The 16,802-nt window shown below is 39.9% G+C and overlaps 1 protein-coding gene across 3 annotated transcripts in view; it reads left to right on the top strand.

Annotated features, from left to right (window-relative positions):
* The window catches only part of LOC119572976 (talin-2-like), a 97,264-nt gene that overhangs the window by 74,669 nt on the left and 5,793 nt on the right, over nt 1-16,802 (top strand). For all 3 annotated transcript variants that reach the window (XM_037919947.1, XM_037919948.1, XM_037919946.1), the window contains exons 3-21: nt 6,105-6,265; nt 6,455-6,549; nt 6,759-6,888; nt 7,011-7,178; nt 7,385-7,527; nt 7,703-7,830; nt 8,164-8,269; nt 8,379-8,598; nt 8,739-8,916; nt 9,034-9,125; nt 10,456-10,544; nt 11,352-11,604; nt 11,790-14,726; nt 14,854-15,175; nt 15,297-15,429; nt 15,667-15,842; nt 15,964-16,120; nt 16,250-16,444; nt 16,565-16,707. In XM_037919947.1, the coding sequence (XP_037775875.1) occupies nt 6,133-6,265; nt 6,455-6,549; nt 6,759-6,888; nt 7,011-7,178; nt 7,385-7,527; nt 7,703-7,830; nt 8,164-8,269; nt 8,379-8,598; nt 8,739-8,916; nt 9,034-9,125; nt 10,456-10,544; nt 11,352-11,604; nt 11,790-14,726; nt 14,854-15,175; nt 15,297-15,429; nt 15,667-15,842; nt 15,964-16,120; nt 16,250-16,444; nt 16,565-16,707 (5,798 nt within the window). In that variant the 5' untranslated portion in view covers nt 6,105-6,132. The remainder of the gene's footprint in view (nt 1-6,104; nt 6,266-6,454; nt 6,550-6,758; nt 6,889-7,010; nt 7,179-7,384; nt 7,528-7,702; nt 7,831-8,163; nt 8,270-8,378; nt 8,599-8,738; nt 8,917-9,033; nt 9,126-10,455; nt 10,545-11,351; nt 11,605-11,789; nt 14,727-14,853; nt 15,176-15,296; nt 15,430-15,666; nt 15,843-15,963; nt 16,121-16,249; nt 16,445-16,564; nt 16,708-16,802) is intronic.

Below are 16,802 nucleotides of genomic sequence, written 5' to 3'. Positions count from 1 at the left end.
AGAGCGAGCCACGCTCATGTAATCCCGCAGAGCCATAAGCCTAGGATATGTTTGCTCTCCCACTGGCGTCTGGCGCGGGAGGAGCCGCGTGGCAGCGACTGCGAGGCGGCTTTGCGGAAAGACAGGTGCAGGTGCGGCGACGACATCGGCGGCCACGCGAATTGTGTCACGTTGAGGATTTTGTGAAGCGCTGGTTTACTGCAACTCATACGGAGATTGTGCTTTGTCAAGGCGGATTTGAGTGTGCTGGCAAGCACTAGTGCATTACGGTAAACTGTCGGAGAGTTTTGTGAGTAATTTATTGGTTGCTTGGAAGGTTAAACTATTGTGCTTTGCCGTGATTTTGTCTGAATCTTAGAGCTTTATCTATATATTTTAGCTCTGAAAACGAAAATGCCCATCAGTAAGGTGACTGAAAGAAAAAGCACAAATAGGCGAAAATATTCAATGAATATTTTTATATTTGTTATTACAGTATTTGCAGTAAATACGGAGGTACTTCTATATATTCAGCAATAATTCATATTTCCTGTAGGCGTATATCGTTGCCATTTCCGCCTGCGGTGCCAGTAACGCTGGATGGGCAAATGTAGCCCCGCCCCCTTTCTTGGCACTGACCAATAGCGCTTGAGCAAAGCGCCGACGACGGGGTAGTTGTTCCACCCACCCTGGACGTGCCTCCCCTTCCCTCGGCCCCTCCCCTTCCCTCGGCCCCTCCCCTTCCCCTCCGGCTGCGCTTCGCTGATTCACCACTATTGTGCACTACCCTAACTAGGACTAAAAGGGCATTTGTGCAGATGGAAAAGAGCTGCATAATTTAAGGGCAGGGAGGTAGTTTCCCCATTCTGTTAGACATGTGGGATACACTCCTCTGGTATGTTGGGAGATCACTTGTACCAGTGGCAAGTTGTGACACAGGGAGCAGCTCATACTCCTGCTGGGGGGGGGGGGGGGTTATCTGATGAGATAATACATTCCAGCTTCCCTGGAATGTCTGGAAACCTTACTCCCCCATAGAAAGAAGTGGATTCTTCCAGAAGTGTACAGGCCAGGGATTGGTAACAGTATCATTCCAGCACACGGAGCGCTACGATTGGTCAGACAGGGTGCGGGCTCGTGTGGATTCGACGCAGTGATCGTTGAGCTCCTGCTGTTTCTTTAGTCCCTGGAAAGACCTCCTAGTGTCAACAGTACCTGAACTAAATCCCAGAAGCACTGTCCAGATGATGGCCTTCCTCATGTATAGCAGATTTTGTACTGAATTGACCAGTTTAGCGTTGAACATTGTTAAGGTGTCTGAAAGGGACTTGTGCACCTTTTGTCACTCCATTTCTCCGATATTTTTCATCGGAACAGTAACTTAGGTGAGTATGTTTCTGTGGGTGTGGTACTAAGTGCACTGACCAAGTTTGGGAGGTTTTTGAAATTTTGACCAGTAGGCCCACATATTTCCAATTTTTGTACAGTTTTGACCCTCTATTGAAAATGGTCAAATCTCCATATAACTTATTGGGTGCCTCATCTTTTGTGACATGGCAAATATGTATCAGAACAGACATACAGGCATTCTTCGAAGGTTGTTACAGTAGAAAAGGCAGTTCCTGTTTGACTTTTAAAGGAAATAAACCTTTATGATAGACATGGTAGCTTATAATGTGGGCCCATAGTGTATTGTCTAACATTTCATAGATACTCTTGCATATATCCTTCAAAAGTTTTCCTGTGTTTGTATGAGGGCATTAAATATTAGAACAAATGAAAGCACTGCTGTTATCTTAGGTTTCCTAAAAGGTGGAGTTGCCTATATTATAATAATGCTTGCCTTTGTCGGTTTAAGTGAATTGATGATTTTTATCTTGATATAAACAGAGGTAAGTAAAACACTTCTATTTAAATGGATCTTGATTATGTAATGTGTTTAAATACATTTTAGAGACATTGTACATGTAACAGCATCCCTTTGCGAAAAAATGCTTACAGTTTTGCTTGCTCGAGGGAGGGCTGTGCTCATACTCTTTATTTTTAGACTTGCTGGTGTGTTTACACAGCTAGTGATAACAACAGGCCCCTGTACGCCTAGGCACTCACTCGCCTTTTGGGGTTAGCTGAAAAACATGACAGCAGGGCCCGCTACTGAAGTGAAAAGCCCCGAGATTGTTTGGCTGCCTTGCATTTCAGCCGATGTCTTAGAGAAATACGTAGACTAAAATCCTTCGTGGAGAGAAATTTGAATCTTCGAAAATATTTTTTGTGTTAAAAAATGGGCATCAGGAGAGCACTGGCCATATTTTACGGAAAACCATATTTATATAGTTTATAGTCAAGGTATATGGGATAAAAGAAAGTTTCGGTTAATTAGCTATATTTTCATATATTTTACATTGCAGTACACGGCGCCAGTTTCAATTTTTTTTTTTTTTTTTTGGAAAAGTCGAGTTTTCAGAGTGAAAGACTATTCGAAATATTTTGTACAGTTATCATGGACCGAGAAATTAAGAGGGATTTGAGGCACAGATAAGCCTATCGCTTCGAGCACGATAAATTTCTTGGCAAATCTTCTCGCGTCCTCTAGTTGTATTGGATAGTTCAAGGAGGGCCACATCGCATGCTGGCTGGAACTGCCGAGAAGTATAGATGTAGCTTAGAACTACCCTGTTTATGCACTGAAGCCTTGCTCTGTCGTCTTATTCCATTTGTTGTTTTGTGCTAAGCCAGAAATAAAGGATATATTTTGAAAACGACCAGGAAAGGAAATTATTCTTAGCGTCGTTGTGAGTATATCCGGGTTTCCCGCCTCGGCCGCAAAGTATCAACTCCAGATTAGGGCCAACGAATATATCGTTCATGATTTCATAGATCGTACTTTGGTTTTAGCTTTAAAATTCGTGTTTTCTGTATTCTTATTTGTTCGCAAGTATAGTTCTAATATTTTCGATGTGAACAGTGGCGGTTTTATAATATTAGATAATAGTAATAATAATTATTGCAATGGTAATGGTCATAAAGAACAACAACCGGATAAAGAAAAGCATTGGTAGTAAAAGTAGCAGTAGTAGTAGTATTGCCGAGTTTCTGCCTGTCCACCGTGGTTGTCCCGCCGTGCGAAGCGACGGGAGGGAAATCCCTCACCTACGAAGAAACTCATTCGTGTGAAAATAATTTCTTCTATCACTAACGGCCTTTATTTTCCTCAGTTACTTATCTATCTTCATTTTCTTCAATTATTTTTCTCTATTTCCACCAATCACTTCTTTTTCTTCATTTCTTTCGTTATTTGGGAAATACATGTAATTTACTCTGATGTAAGTCGTTATGTAGTGACACCGCCGGTATTTCAACATTATCATTTTAACAAGTATTGCGGCAGTTTTAATTCCAGTGCTAATAGTAAGCAGCAGTCCAGTTACCGATTTGATTCTTATTTTACTAATGTTATTATTGCTATTTTTATTATTATTATGATCCGTTCATTTGTACATCGGTATTGTTTGCACTTTTGTTATCGTGGGCTTTATTAAGCTGCAAACAGCCATTACTATACTTTTGTTTTGGTATTATGGTATACTCTTATTTTTTTGTTGTTGTTGTATAATCATTGTCATCATAATATCATAACGATGATGATAATGAACTGTTATTATTATTATTATTATTATTATTATTATTATTATTATTATTTGTTGTTATTGTTATTACTATTACTATTGTTGGTATTGTTATTATTTTTTATTATTATGTTAATTATGATAATTAATGATAACAGTAATTAATAATAATATTATTATTATCATTATCATTATTATTCTTGATTTTGTTGAAGATACTGTTATTATCATCATCATCATAATAATAATTGTCCTTTTAATATTATTATCATTATTATTATTATTATTATTATTATTATCGTGTCTTTGTTTTTATTTCCTTGTGTATTTTGGTTATCCGTTAATGTTGGTACAGTTACCATCATTGTCTTTCTTCTTCTTTATAAGTTTGTTTTACGAGTTTTCGGTATCATTATCAGCGTTGATGTTTTGATTTTGGAATTCTTTCCGCTTTTATGTACTTTTTTTAGTTCTGCTGTGGGAGTTCTGCGTAATTTTTTATGGTGACGATCAATATATCGAATGGTGATTATCATTATCGAAATTACGCATGGACTCGAGTTCGGTATGATGTTAAAGTACGAAACTTGGTTGTAATTTCCCTTCCAAGGTTCTGGGTGGATAGGAACAGAAATTGTTAAAAATATCGTGGCGCAGTTCAGCCAAAGGGACGGGAAGGCGAGATTGTCGGTGCATTAGATTTTAGGTTGACGCTCTTCGCTCATTCTTATTTCTGTTGGAAATATTAAGGGGATTATGGTGTATCACGTGATATCGGGGTTATCGTAGTCATCTTTTATTCGTTCTTATGCGATGTCACTTATGATGGCGGTTCAACATGAGGCAAACGCCACACCGCGTTTGTGACAGTTGCCTTCGTCGTCTCCCCCTCCATAATCTCGTATGTTTTCTCCGATGCGTTACCAGAGGCTCAATCACTAAATACCTGTGTCAGTGGGCTGCAACAAAGAAACGTGATTGCTCAAAGGTAACCATGGTAATTCAGCGGCGCTGGTGATGGAGACTCGCTCGCAGGCGATTCCGCGTTCTCGACTCGCTAGCCTCTCATTACTTGGGGTACTCTCTCTCTCTCTCTCTCTCTCTCTCTCTCTCTCTCTCTCTCTCTCTCTCTCGCTCTCGCTCTCCGCTCTCTCTCTCTCTCTCCTCCTCTCTCTCTCTCTCTCCTCTCTCTCTCTCTCTCTCTCTCTCCTCTCTCTCTCTCTCTCTCTCTCCTCTCTCTCCTCTCTCCTCTCTCTCTCTTTCTCTTCTCTTCTCTCCTTCTCTCTTTCTTCTCCTTTCTCTCTTCTCTCTCTCTTTCTCCTCTCTCTCTCTTCTCTCTCTCTCCTCTCTCTCTCTCTTCTCTCTCTCTCTTCTCTCTCTCTCTTCTCTCTTCTCTCTCTCTTCTCTCTCTTTCTCTCTCTCTCTCTCTCTCTCTCTCTCTCTCTCTCTCTCTCTCTCTCTCTCTCCCCCTCTCTCCCTCCCTCCCTCTCCTTCCCTTGTCTTCCCTTGTTTCCTTTTGCTCCCTCATTCTTTCTCTCACCCTCACCCTCTCCTCTTCCATCCTCTCCCCTTCCTTCTACCTCCCACACGCCTGTGTAAGCTGAAATATATACAAATTTAACACAGATTCTGCACTTTCCCCTTTACTGAAACAAGGCAGCTGCTCAGACTCTTGAGTGCAATTGCCCCATCCTGGTAATGATTCCTTAGCCCCCTTCACCCTAGCCTTCCAGAGAGCTTTCAAGATGGGTGTCTGAACCCATGTCTGATTTCCACCCAATTTGAGTAATTTATTTGGGTGCCAACGCCTCTGTATTTAACTACATACCCAATGACTTCTCCCTCTTCAGACAGGCTTTTCACAGCTTATGTGATAATGAAGTTTGTGGGGAATTCTTGTTTGCATTATCTTCACCGACCATGTCTGAGACTGTATGGGTGAGAACGGTCCTTGACATGAAGACATGAAACACAAAATACTATACATTTATTTTCAGAAGAACCTGTGTGTGTGTGTGTGTGTGTGTGTGTGTGTGTGTGTGTGTGTGTGTGTGTGTGTGTGTGTGTGTGTGTGTGTGTGTGTGTGTGTGTGTGTGTGTGTGTGTGTGTGTGTGTGTGTGTGTGTGTGTGTGTGTGTGTGTGTGTGTGTTTAAATCTATGTGTATTTATGTGTAAATATTTATTTTCATTTATCTCAAGAATTGGCCACTGAATGAAGTTTTCCAAAGCAATTTTCCCTACTCAAACAAGTATATTTTTAATAGGTACTACAACCGCCTATTTAAATGTCTAAGGAGTGACTTAAAGAACAATAGCAGTAAAAATCCACATGTAAAAATCTCAATGCCAAAGAAGTGAAGAAATTTGCTATTAGAAAGAGCATTGGGTTGGTGTGCCACCCTTGAATACACATAAATAAACAAGAATCACACACCAATATATGTAAGTACATTTCATATCTATGCTTATGAAATGATTGTATTTTTTTTCTCATTTCAGAATAAGCAGATAGAAAACATTCACCAAGATGGCGCTGGCACTGAAGATCCACATTGTGGAGCAAAATGTAACAAAAATGATGCAGTTTGATCCCTCCACAATGGTGTTTGATGCTTGTCGGATCATCAGAGAGAAAATTACAGAAGCTAATTTAGGCCAAGGTAAACTCATCAGTTGAATTGTTTCTCACACTAATTTGATTTTTGATACATTTTGAGGTAGCATGCCCAAACATATGAGCTTTCAGTTTGAGTGGAAACCTTATGAATGTAAGACAGTAGTTTGTTCTTAAGCCAATAAGTAATTTGAGGTTTTCACAAATCTTAAAATTATTGTGATCCTCATTACAGCTAAAGATTATGGGCTGTTTCTGGCGGGTGAGGAAGGCTCAGGAGTGTGGCTGGAGTCAGGGAGGAGTCTCAGCTACTACCTCCTTCGAAGCCAGGTTTGTCAAAAGGAGTTTACTTATATATTAAATTTTTATGTATTTATTTATTTTTCTTTCTTCTGTGTAATATTTCAAGGTATTCATTCTTGAAATATTACACAGTGGATAAAAGATGATGTTGCTTGAGTATTCTGAAAAACTACCTTCTTTAAGTATCTAGTTTTGCCTGAAATATAAAGAAATATTGATGGACACTCTCCCTGCAGGATATGGTTGAGTATAGGCGTAAAGTGCGCACTCTGAAGGTGCGCATGTTAGATGGAACCATAAAGACCTTGATGGTGGATGACTCACAACCAGTTTCACAGCTCATGGTTGTCATCTGTACCAAGATTGGTAAGTAAAAGACTGTTCCATCATTTTTATTGCATAGTAATAGATTATTTTTCCAGATAGAGTCCTAAGAAGTCTTGACATCTGTGCAGTTGTTGAATTAATTTGCTATATTTTTTTTCCAGGAATAATGAATCACGATGAGTACTCTTTAGTTCATGAAGTGGAACAGGAAGAGATAGAGAATAAGCCAAATTTTGGAACACTCACCCTAAAGAGGAAGAAGGATGGAGACAAAGAACGAGATGCCAAGATGGAACAGCTCAAGAAGAAGCTACGCACAGATGATGAATGTGAGTCCTCTTCATGTTCTGATCGTTTATTATAGTATAGTAGAACTTTTTAGAGGATGGCTTCTCATGTGTTCTCTTTTACTCACTTGGTAGCTCATTTTTCTTATATGATTACACATACTGGTATGTAACTTATTACATCTTTGGTATTCAATTTGTTCATTATCATTTGATTGTGATTACTTTTGATATTTTTCATATTACAGTGAACTGGGTTGATCATAGCAAGACACTTAGGGAACAAGGTATTGATGAGACAGAAATCCTCCTTTTGAGAAGAAAGTACTTCTTCTCTGATCAAAACATTGACTCAAGAGATCCCGTCCAGCTTGGTCTTCTCTATGTACAAGTGAGTACCATGGTAATTTTGCTTTAATACCATTAAATATTGATTTTCATTATTTCATTATATGAATGTTAGATGTGTGAGAATTTTATAATATGGTTTGATCTGAATTTGGTTGTAGAAGTGCCATTATTTTCAAAGCTTTATTTTTATTGTTTCCCCTTAATCTCCTCTGCAGTGCCGAGATGCCATCCTAGATGGGACTCACCCAGTGACACTCGAGAGAGCTTGCAGTTTTGCAGGAATTCAGTGCCAGATTCAGTTTGGTGACCACGTCGAATCCAAGCACAAACCTGGATTTTTAGAGTAAGTTAGACTTAAGAAATTTGGAGTTTTTTTGAGATCTCTCCAGCCCCCCTCCCCCACTTTTTTTTTTTCATCATCATCATCGTTGACTGTCAGTCTGTCTGTCTTGTTAAAGGATCTGGATTTTTAAGTGAGATGGTACAATATATTTAGAAGAACTTGTATTGAAGTTAACAAGTTATAGTAAACAAGAACAAATTCCTTCTAATGAGTATGACTAATGCCTAGTCATATTGTCTTTTTCTCAATTTATAGATGATTAGTGCAATAGATAGATATGATTGATAAGGAGAAGATTATACAATGTAAATAAGCAACATTATTTTCTTCCAGCCTGAAGGAATTCTTGCCTCAGAGTTATGTTAAGACAAAGGGCATTGAGAAAAAGATTTTCCAAGAACACAAAACACATGCTGGCAAGAATGAGCTAGATGCCAAGGTTAGTACCGGTGATGATGTTCATACAAATCATAGTGAGCTTCTATTTGTGGTTGGAATTTAGTCTATCATAGCACAGGCATTAGCAGAACTTTTTTTTTTTTCTTCAGGTCACATATGTGGGTTTAGCTCGCTCACTGAAAACATATGGTGTGACCTTCTTCTTGGTAAAGGAGAAAATGAAAAGTAGGAACAAATTGGTACCACGACTTCTTGGAGTGACCAAAGATTCAGTGTTGCGTCTGGATGAGAAGACCAAGGAAATCCTCAAGACATGGCCTCTGACTACTGTGCGCCGATGGGCAGCATCTCCAAACACGTTTACATTGGGTCAGTGATAAGTGTGCATTATAAATAGTTCATTTAGATAATGGATAACAGTATTGGTGATATTTTCCACATTATTAGTTATCTCCTTTTTGAAGTTTTCCATGTAATTATTGATTTGATTTTTTGGTATTATTTTACAGATTTTGGTGACTACTCAGACCAGTATTATTCAGTACAGACTACAGAGGGTGAACAGATTTCTCAGTTGATTGCTGGTTACATTGACATCATCTTGAAGAAGCAAAGAGCAAAAGATCACATTGGCATTGAGGGTGATGATGGGTCTGCAATGGTGGAAGATACTGTCTCTCCTATTAAGTAGGTTTTACAGGATTATTGCATAGTGAGAAAAAATGCTCCTTATTTTCCATTTGAACAGATTTGCTGCAGGATGATTTGTACCTTTAACAAGACCACACCTTACCCAACTCACAGGGCCAGCATCATCCAACATGGAGACACTGAGGTGCACCATGCAGAGAGGGAGTCCGTGTCCAAACCAGCTGTCATGAGACCAGGAGTGAATGGTAAGTTGCGTGTGGCTATGATAACATAGACTCAGCAGATGGGCATAGGAAATTTGCAAGAGTTTTAAGGTTATTGGGTGTATTTTATTGCTCCTTGGAAAGGTTTTCTCTTTCCATTTAATAAGTTACAGTTGCTCTACAATAATATCCTGAGCCCAGTTTAATTTTTTTAAATCTTAGGTACAAATATTTCAGAATTAAGTGGAATGCATTTTTATTTTATATTCGTTTAAAAATTAGTGTTTGCATAGTGATTTTTTCATCTTTAGAGCTTATCAGCAGAAATTTTTTTTAGCATGAGATTCATGGGAGATATTTTTAAACTAAATTTTTGTCAGTTAGGACTGGGACGTTGATAGCGCTCAACTAAGATACTATAATACGAAAATGGTTTGCTTATATTTTTGAGAATGGCATCAAATTCTTTTCAAGTGTTTTTTACCTAAATTGGTACAGTGAGATATTAATGCTTTTGCATTAATGATTAGTAGTCCCATTCCTAATACAAGTACATGCTTCTTTGTATGCATGTGTGTTGAGGATCTTTTAGAATATGCAATTGGCAATGGTTTAGTAATTATCTGATATGTAGAATTACCTGATATGCAGAATCAGGTAATTGTGCTTGGAGTATTTGTGTAATTTCATAATGAGTATCTCTCTCTCTTTCTTTCTTTCTTTCTTTCTTTCTTTCTTTCTTTCTTTCTTTCTTTCTTTCTTTCTTTCTTTCTTTCTTTCTCTCTCTCTCTCTCTCTCTCTCTGCTCTCTCTCTCTCTTGCTCTCTCTCTCTCTTGCTCTCTGTCTCCTTCCCCTTCCCCCTCCCTCCCTCCCTCCCTCCCTCCCTCCCTCCCTCCCTCCCTCCCTCTCTCTCTTCCTCCCCTCCCTCCCTGCGTCTTCCTTCCTCTCCCTCTTTCTCTCCATAGATATGGAATGACTTCTGAACCTGAAAACACAACTGATATTCTCCACTGCTAATTCTTCACGTATATAGGATAACTGGCATAAATATGAACCTTACTTATACTGTTTGTGGGGCTGCTTTTCAGAAAATCATACACTTGTAGGGAGAACTGTTTGTTTATTATGCTTTCCTTTCTGGTAAAAAATTATTTGCTTGTTACCTATGTTTTTTCTATTTGTGGAAATTCTGCATTAAGAGAATTTTTCTTCTGTAGTAGACTGCGCATTCACAGGGACAATCTAGAATGCCAATTTCCCATTAAGATATTTGTTTATTAGTTATTTTCAAGGGGGCAGTAAATGTTAGATGCTTTTTCTAATTATTTTATTATGTTATGCTGTATGTTTTGGTTTGCATCTTCCTTGCTAGGCGCGCAGAGTTTCGGCACAGGATCCATGCCAGGAGTGCAGTCTGTGGCCATTGTAGGGAAGATCAATCTTGCTCACCAGCCCCCTACGGTAAGTGCTTCATTGAATTATTCATATATTCTTTGTATGTGTGTGTGACTTGAGAGTCATCTATATGTAAAGTTTCAGGATGTGTGAAAGGGTAAGTAGATTAATGAGAAAGGATAGTCTGATTCATTTTTTTGTCACATCAGGTTTATCATGGATACAAAAGTGGTATGAATTGTAAATCACTCTGTGGCATAAGAAGAGGAGTGAATAGTAAATTAAGTGTTTGCTGATTTTGTGAAGCTTATTTTCAGTAAGGGGAAGTAGAGCATATTTGATTTGTCATGCTCAGATCACTGTTGCCTGATATTTAGTTCTGTGTTTTCATTTGTTCATACCCATTTGTGTCATACAAAATGTGACTCCCAGGTCCTTGACACATGTCTGATGCTCATTGTTGGCTGCATCTGTACTTTACTTTTTAATGGTGCAAGGTGTGATTGGTCTCTGTTTTTTGTGCGTAAACTTTCTGTGATATTCAGTGTTTGATGTTGTGTTGCATTATTGTCATTTGTACTGTCTTTTCTCTTTTGCAAGCTCCTTATCTTGGAGTACTCAGAATGCAAGTAGGTGGCAAGCTATGCATCATAATTGTAATAGTATTTTTCCGTGTTGAATTCTACCTTTATTGGTTGCATGTAGACATTCAGTTGAAATATTTTCAAGATGGAGAATATATTCTTAGGAATGTTACTAGTCCTGTCATCTCTTTAACTTTGCCTATATTAAAGTCAACATTACATATGTTGTTTTTCGTTTTTGCTATTAAAAAAAAGGACTATTTTACTGATATCCTCCTCAATTTACCAGGCTAAACATCCACAAGTGACCAGTGTCCTGAGCAAACCACAAAAGGCTCTTGTCTCAACCATTGAAACTGGTCATGTTATTATTGAAGAATGTGCAGAAAGTCTGGAAACCAAGGCTGAGCTTCCTGAGCTGGGTACTGACCCAGCCTCCATCAAGTGGAAGCAAGTAACCCTTGATTCCAACAAGCAGACTGTCACCAGCCAGATTGCTGCCATGAATGCTGCCACAGCTGAAGTTGTAACCCTGACTTCTTGTAAGTTACCAGTGCTGTATTTTGTATATTCTGGGCAGGAATTTTTACATCTCTTATCAAGAAAATATCTTTTTGCAAGAGAATTTTTGTTTTGTTTTGTTTTTTTATACATTTTCATTTTTTCATTAAAGTCAAGCCTGTTGCATTTATGCTAAAGTTTATCTAATTATTCTTTTTATTTGCAGCTGTGCACGAAGAAGTGGATCATACTGCTGTGGGAGCTGCCATTCACACCATTACTTCCAACCTGCCAGAGATGACAAAGGGTGTGCGCATGATTGCTGCCTTGCTGGAGACCGATAATGAGTCCAACAATCTACTCGGTGCAGCCAAAGTACTTTGCCATGCCTTCTCTGATCTGCTCACGGCTGCTGAACCTGAGAAGAAAGAACCTCGTCAAGGTCTGCTTACTGCTGCATCACGAGTTGGTGAGGCATCAACTGCTGTTCTCCACACTGTTGATGGTAATCTTGACCATGAAACTCAAGACATTTTGCTGGGGTTGGCCAAGGCTGTGGCAAATACTACTGCAGCTCTCATTCTAAAGGCCAAGGCAGTTGCATCTCGTTGTGAAGACCAGGAGCTACAGAATGTTGTCATAAATTCAGCCACAGCATGTGCTCTGGCAACTTCCCAGCTTGTAGCTTGTGCAAAGGTTGTTGCCCCTACAATTGACAGCCCAGCTTGCCAAAGCCAGCTGATTGAGGCAGCCAAGGAGGTAGGCCGTGCTGTTGAAGGCATGGTACAAGTATGTCAGCGGGCCACCCAAGATGAGGCACTTCTTAGGGACCTTTCTCAGGCTGCAGGTGAAGTCACTCGTGCCCTGAATGATCTTCTCAATCACATCAAGACGGCTGGTGAACAGAAAGGAAGACTCAGTGTCCATGATGAAGCAGTTGAAACCATTCTTGTATCAAGTGAGAAATTGTTTGCTTCACAGGGAAATGCATCAGAAATGGTCAGGCAAGCAAAGATATTAGCTCAGGCAACCTCGCACTTGATCCAGTCCATTAAGTTTGAAGCTGAAAGCCAGACAGATACTGATTTACAGAATAGATTGTTGGCTGCAGCCAAGCAACTTGCAGATGCAACAGCTAAGATGGTAGAGTCAGCTAAGCAGTGTGCTTCAAATCCTAATGATGAGAAGAGACAGTTAGAACTTAGACAGGCTGCTGAGAATGTAAGAATTGCTACCAATGCAGCAGCTAGTAATGCTTTAAAGAAGAAGATCATCAAACGTTTGGAGAATGCAGCAAAGCATGCAGCTGCAACAGGAACTCAGTGCATGGCTGCTGCACAGGGTGCTGGACCACACAACACCAGTCCAGGTACACAGGATGAGCTGATATCTGACTGTAAGGCAGTAGCCGATGTGATTCCACGACTTGTCGAGGGTGTTAAAGGAACAATCAATAACTCAGATTCTCCTCGTGCTCAGTTAGCACTTATTAACTCTTGCAATCAGTTCCTACAACCAGGCACAAAGATGGTTGCTTCAGTAAAGGCCGCCTTACCTACAGTGTCAGACCAAGCTTCAGCCCTTCAACTTAACAATTCCTCCAAACAGTTTGGTCAGGCTTTAGTAGATCTTAGATCTGCTATTGGAAAGGCACAGGAGGCTTGTGGATCACTGGAAATTGACTCTGCTTTGGATGCTATTCAGGGTCTGAAAGATGATCTCAGCGACTTGAAGGAAGCTGCTGACAAAGGCACTCTTCGTCCCCTGCCAGGTGAAACACAAGAGAGTGCCGCTCAACATCTTACAAACTCCAGCAAAACTGTGGGCTCTACCATGGCTCAGCTCCTGACTTCCTCAGCCCAAGGCAACCAGCACTTCATAGGCCTAGCATCACGGGATACTGCACTTGCTCTGAAGGAGTTTTCGTCTGCTGTTCGTGGTGTGGTGGCTACATCAACAGACCATGGCTTGCGTGACCGTCTAATTCATGCTGCTCGTGAGGTCATGATCAAATCATCAGAACTGATAGAAGAAGCACGTATAGTGGTACAAGGTCCACAGGATGTTGCATCTCAGCAAAAGCTTGCCCAGGTGGCAAAGGGTGTCTCACAGGCTCTCAACAAGACCTTCAATCTTTTACCAGGCCAAAAGGATGTGGATGATGCTATTTTGACTATTACAGATTCAACCAATGACTTAGATGCTGGTAGGTTCCCACCCACCACAAAACCATATGGTGAACTGCAGTCAGAACTCAGCAATGCTGCTGCTGAACTTAACACTGTCACAACTGAGGTGGTTTCTTCAGCTCGTATCTCAACACAGCACCTGGCCACATCATCAAAGAAATTCTCAACTGCATTTGGTAGTCTGATGGGAGTAGGCATGGAAATGGCTGGTACTACCAAAGACCAAGAAGTTCAGGGGCAGATGGTTGTCAGCCTTAAGAGTGTTTCAATGTCATCATCCAAGCTATTGGTATCTGCTAAAGCTGTTGCGGCTGATCCCAATGCTCCTAATGCAAAGAATCAACTCGCAAGTGCTGCTCGGGCTGTAACAGATTCAATTAACAACCTTATCAATGTGTGCACTTCAGCTGCACCAGGGCAGAAAGAATGCGATAATGCTGTACGTGCCATCCAGTCCATGAGGCCTCTTCTGGATCATCCTTCAGAACCAGTTACAGATGCTTCATACTTTGAGTGTCTGGACACAGTCATGGACCGCTCTAAGAGTCTTGGAGATGCCATGACTGGCATTGCTAATCATGCCAAAAAGCTGGAACATGATAGATTTGGCAGTGCTGTTAAAGAAGTAAGTGGAGCCATCTGTGGTCTGGTAGAAAGCGCTGCTCAAGCTGCCTATCTTGTTGGTGTGTCAGACCCAACAAGTGTTGCAGGACGCCCAGGATTGGTCGATCAGTCCCAGTTTGCTCGAGCCTATGAGGCAATTATCACAGCATGTGAAACACTTTCCAACCCCAACAGTAACCAACAAGAGGTTCTGAGTGCAGCAACCATCATTGCCAAGCATACAAGTGCATTATGCAACAGTTGCCGTGTAGCATCTGCGAAGACAAACAACCCAGTTGCGAAGAGGCACTTTGTACAGTCTGCCAAAGATGTGGCAAATGCAACAGCTCATCTAGTGAAAGAAATAAAAAGTAAGTTCACTCTTATTACAATTTACCCAATCTTTTTATGCATTCTTAGTCATAAACTAATGTATAATAAGTCTTTGCACTTATATATGTTTGCTGTGCAGAATATTAATTAATTTTATACTTGTAGCACTGGATCAGGACTACAGCGATGAGAACAGGGCTCGATGCAGTGCAGCCACCAAACCCTTGCTGGAAGCCGTAGAGAACCTGTGCACTTTTGCAAACTCACCAGATTTTGCATCAGTACCAGCTAAGATTTCTAGCAAAGCTCGTGAATCACAAGAGCCAATTACATCAGCAGGAAGAGCTATCATCAGTGGATCATGTTCCATGATAGAATCAGCCAAGAGTCTTGCTGTCAACCCAAAAGACCCACCAACCTGGCAGTCACTTGCTAGTCATAGCAAGAATGTATCTGACAGTATAAAGAAGCTTGTGTCATCAATAAGGTATGATTTTATTGTATGCTATAAAATATTGTATGAATAAAACCTTTTTAAGTATTGCTATTATTGGTTTTGACATTCAGTTATGCAAAATATTAATTTTCTATCTTTCTACAATGAACAGAGACAAAGCCCCTGGACAGAAGGAGTGTGATGAAGCTATTGATAAACTTAACATGAACATAAGGGACTTGGATCAAGCATCATTACGTGTGTTGGACCAGAACCTTCAGCAACAGACTGAAAATTCCTTGCAGGTGATTTGAAATTTTATGGTTTAACATTATTATTGTTATTATTATTATTTATTTTTTGTTTATTTTTTCTTTTCTTTTTTCTTTTAAGGAAATAAGCAGTTATATTGATGTTTGTTTGGAAAAAGTACTGTTTTTTATTTTACTCTATCTTTGATCATTAGATCTTGTTCCTTTTCATTCTTAGTGATATTGTCATTTTGGTTCATTGATTAATGAGATGACTTTTATTTGCTTTAGGGCTTCAATGAACAAGTCGAGAATGCTGGACAAGCTCTTCTAAACAATATTGATAAGGTTCGTTCAGCTGCCAAGAGTGAAGCAGAGAAGCTTAGCCATTCCATCACCCAGATGTCAAGCTACTTTGACCCAATGGTCACAGCTGCTATTGGCTCTGCATCAAACATGCTCAACAAGTAAGCAGTTTTCTACAATAATATTTCTTTCTTTACAATGAATGGAATAGAACTTATGGATATTATATGCCACTGTTAGTATCAGTAGAATTCTTATATGGATTTATTTATTTCCATTTAGCAAACAGCAAATGTGTCTACTGGATCAGACAAAGGCTGTTGCTGAGTATGCTTTGCAACTTGTTTATGTATCCAAGGAGGCTGGTGGTAATCCCAAGGCAGTCCATGATCATCCAGATGTGGATGATGCAGCAGATACTATGAAGGAGACACTTCAGGTTAGCTAAATATCCATTTTATTGAGTACAATGAATGATTACCTGAAATTAATCATCAACCATGTCTTGACAACTTTATGTATATACATTTATATGTATTTATTATCTTTTTGCTTGCCTTAACAACAGGAGCTACTGTCAACTGTAGAAACAATAGCCACAGAAGCTGGGGTTGTCTCAGGATTGGTAGAGTCAATCACCACAGCTATGCACAGACTTGAGGATAATGCTGTTGCTGTCTGTGATGACAGTGAGAGTTTTGTTGACTACCAGACACGCATGGTCACAGCTGCCAAAGAGATTGCAAGATTGGCCCAGGATATGGTAAGCACAATGTTTATAGGCTTTGTAGTTCTTCAGTACCTATACGGAGGAACTAGAATGTATGAATAAAAAGACACCCAGAAATTAATTATATGGTATTAATGATGTATGTAATTTCAGGTTGGAAAGGCAGCCTCAGATGCTAGTCAGCTGGGTAATCTTGGAGCTAGTGTGTCACATCAGTACAGCTCCTTGTCCTCAGACTCTGCAGGGGCCATCCGTCAAACTTCAAATGCAGAAATTGCTACTCGTCTGCGAAGCAGGTAAGCTCAACCTTTTACTCTGTGTTTAAAAGGTGTAGTATTATAGTGTGAAAACTAAATTATAGTAAAGAACTCCTAAAGAAAATTTCAAAATG

This window comes from Penaeus monodon, chromosome 5 (genome assembly GCF_015228065.2).
Source record: "Penaeus monodon isolate SGIC_2016 chromosome 5, NSTDA_Pmon_1, whole genome shotgun sequence".
NCBI classification, from domain to species: Eukaryota; Metazoa; Arthropoda; class Malacostraca; order Decapoda; family Penaeidae; genus Penaeus; species Penaeus monodon.
Note: the sequence above shows the minus strand (reverse complement) of the source record. Positions and strands in the feature narration are given on the sequence as shown.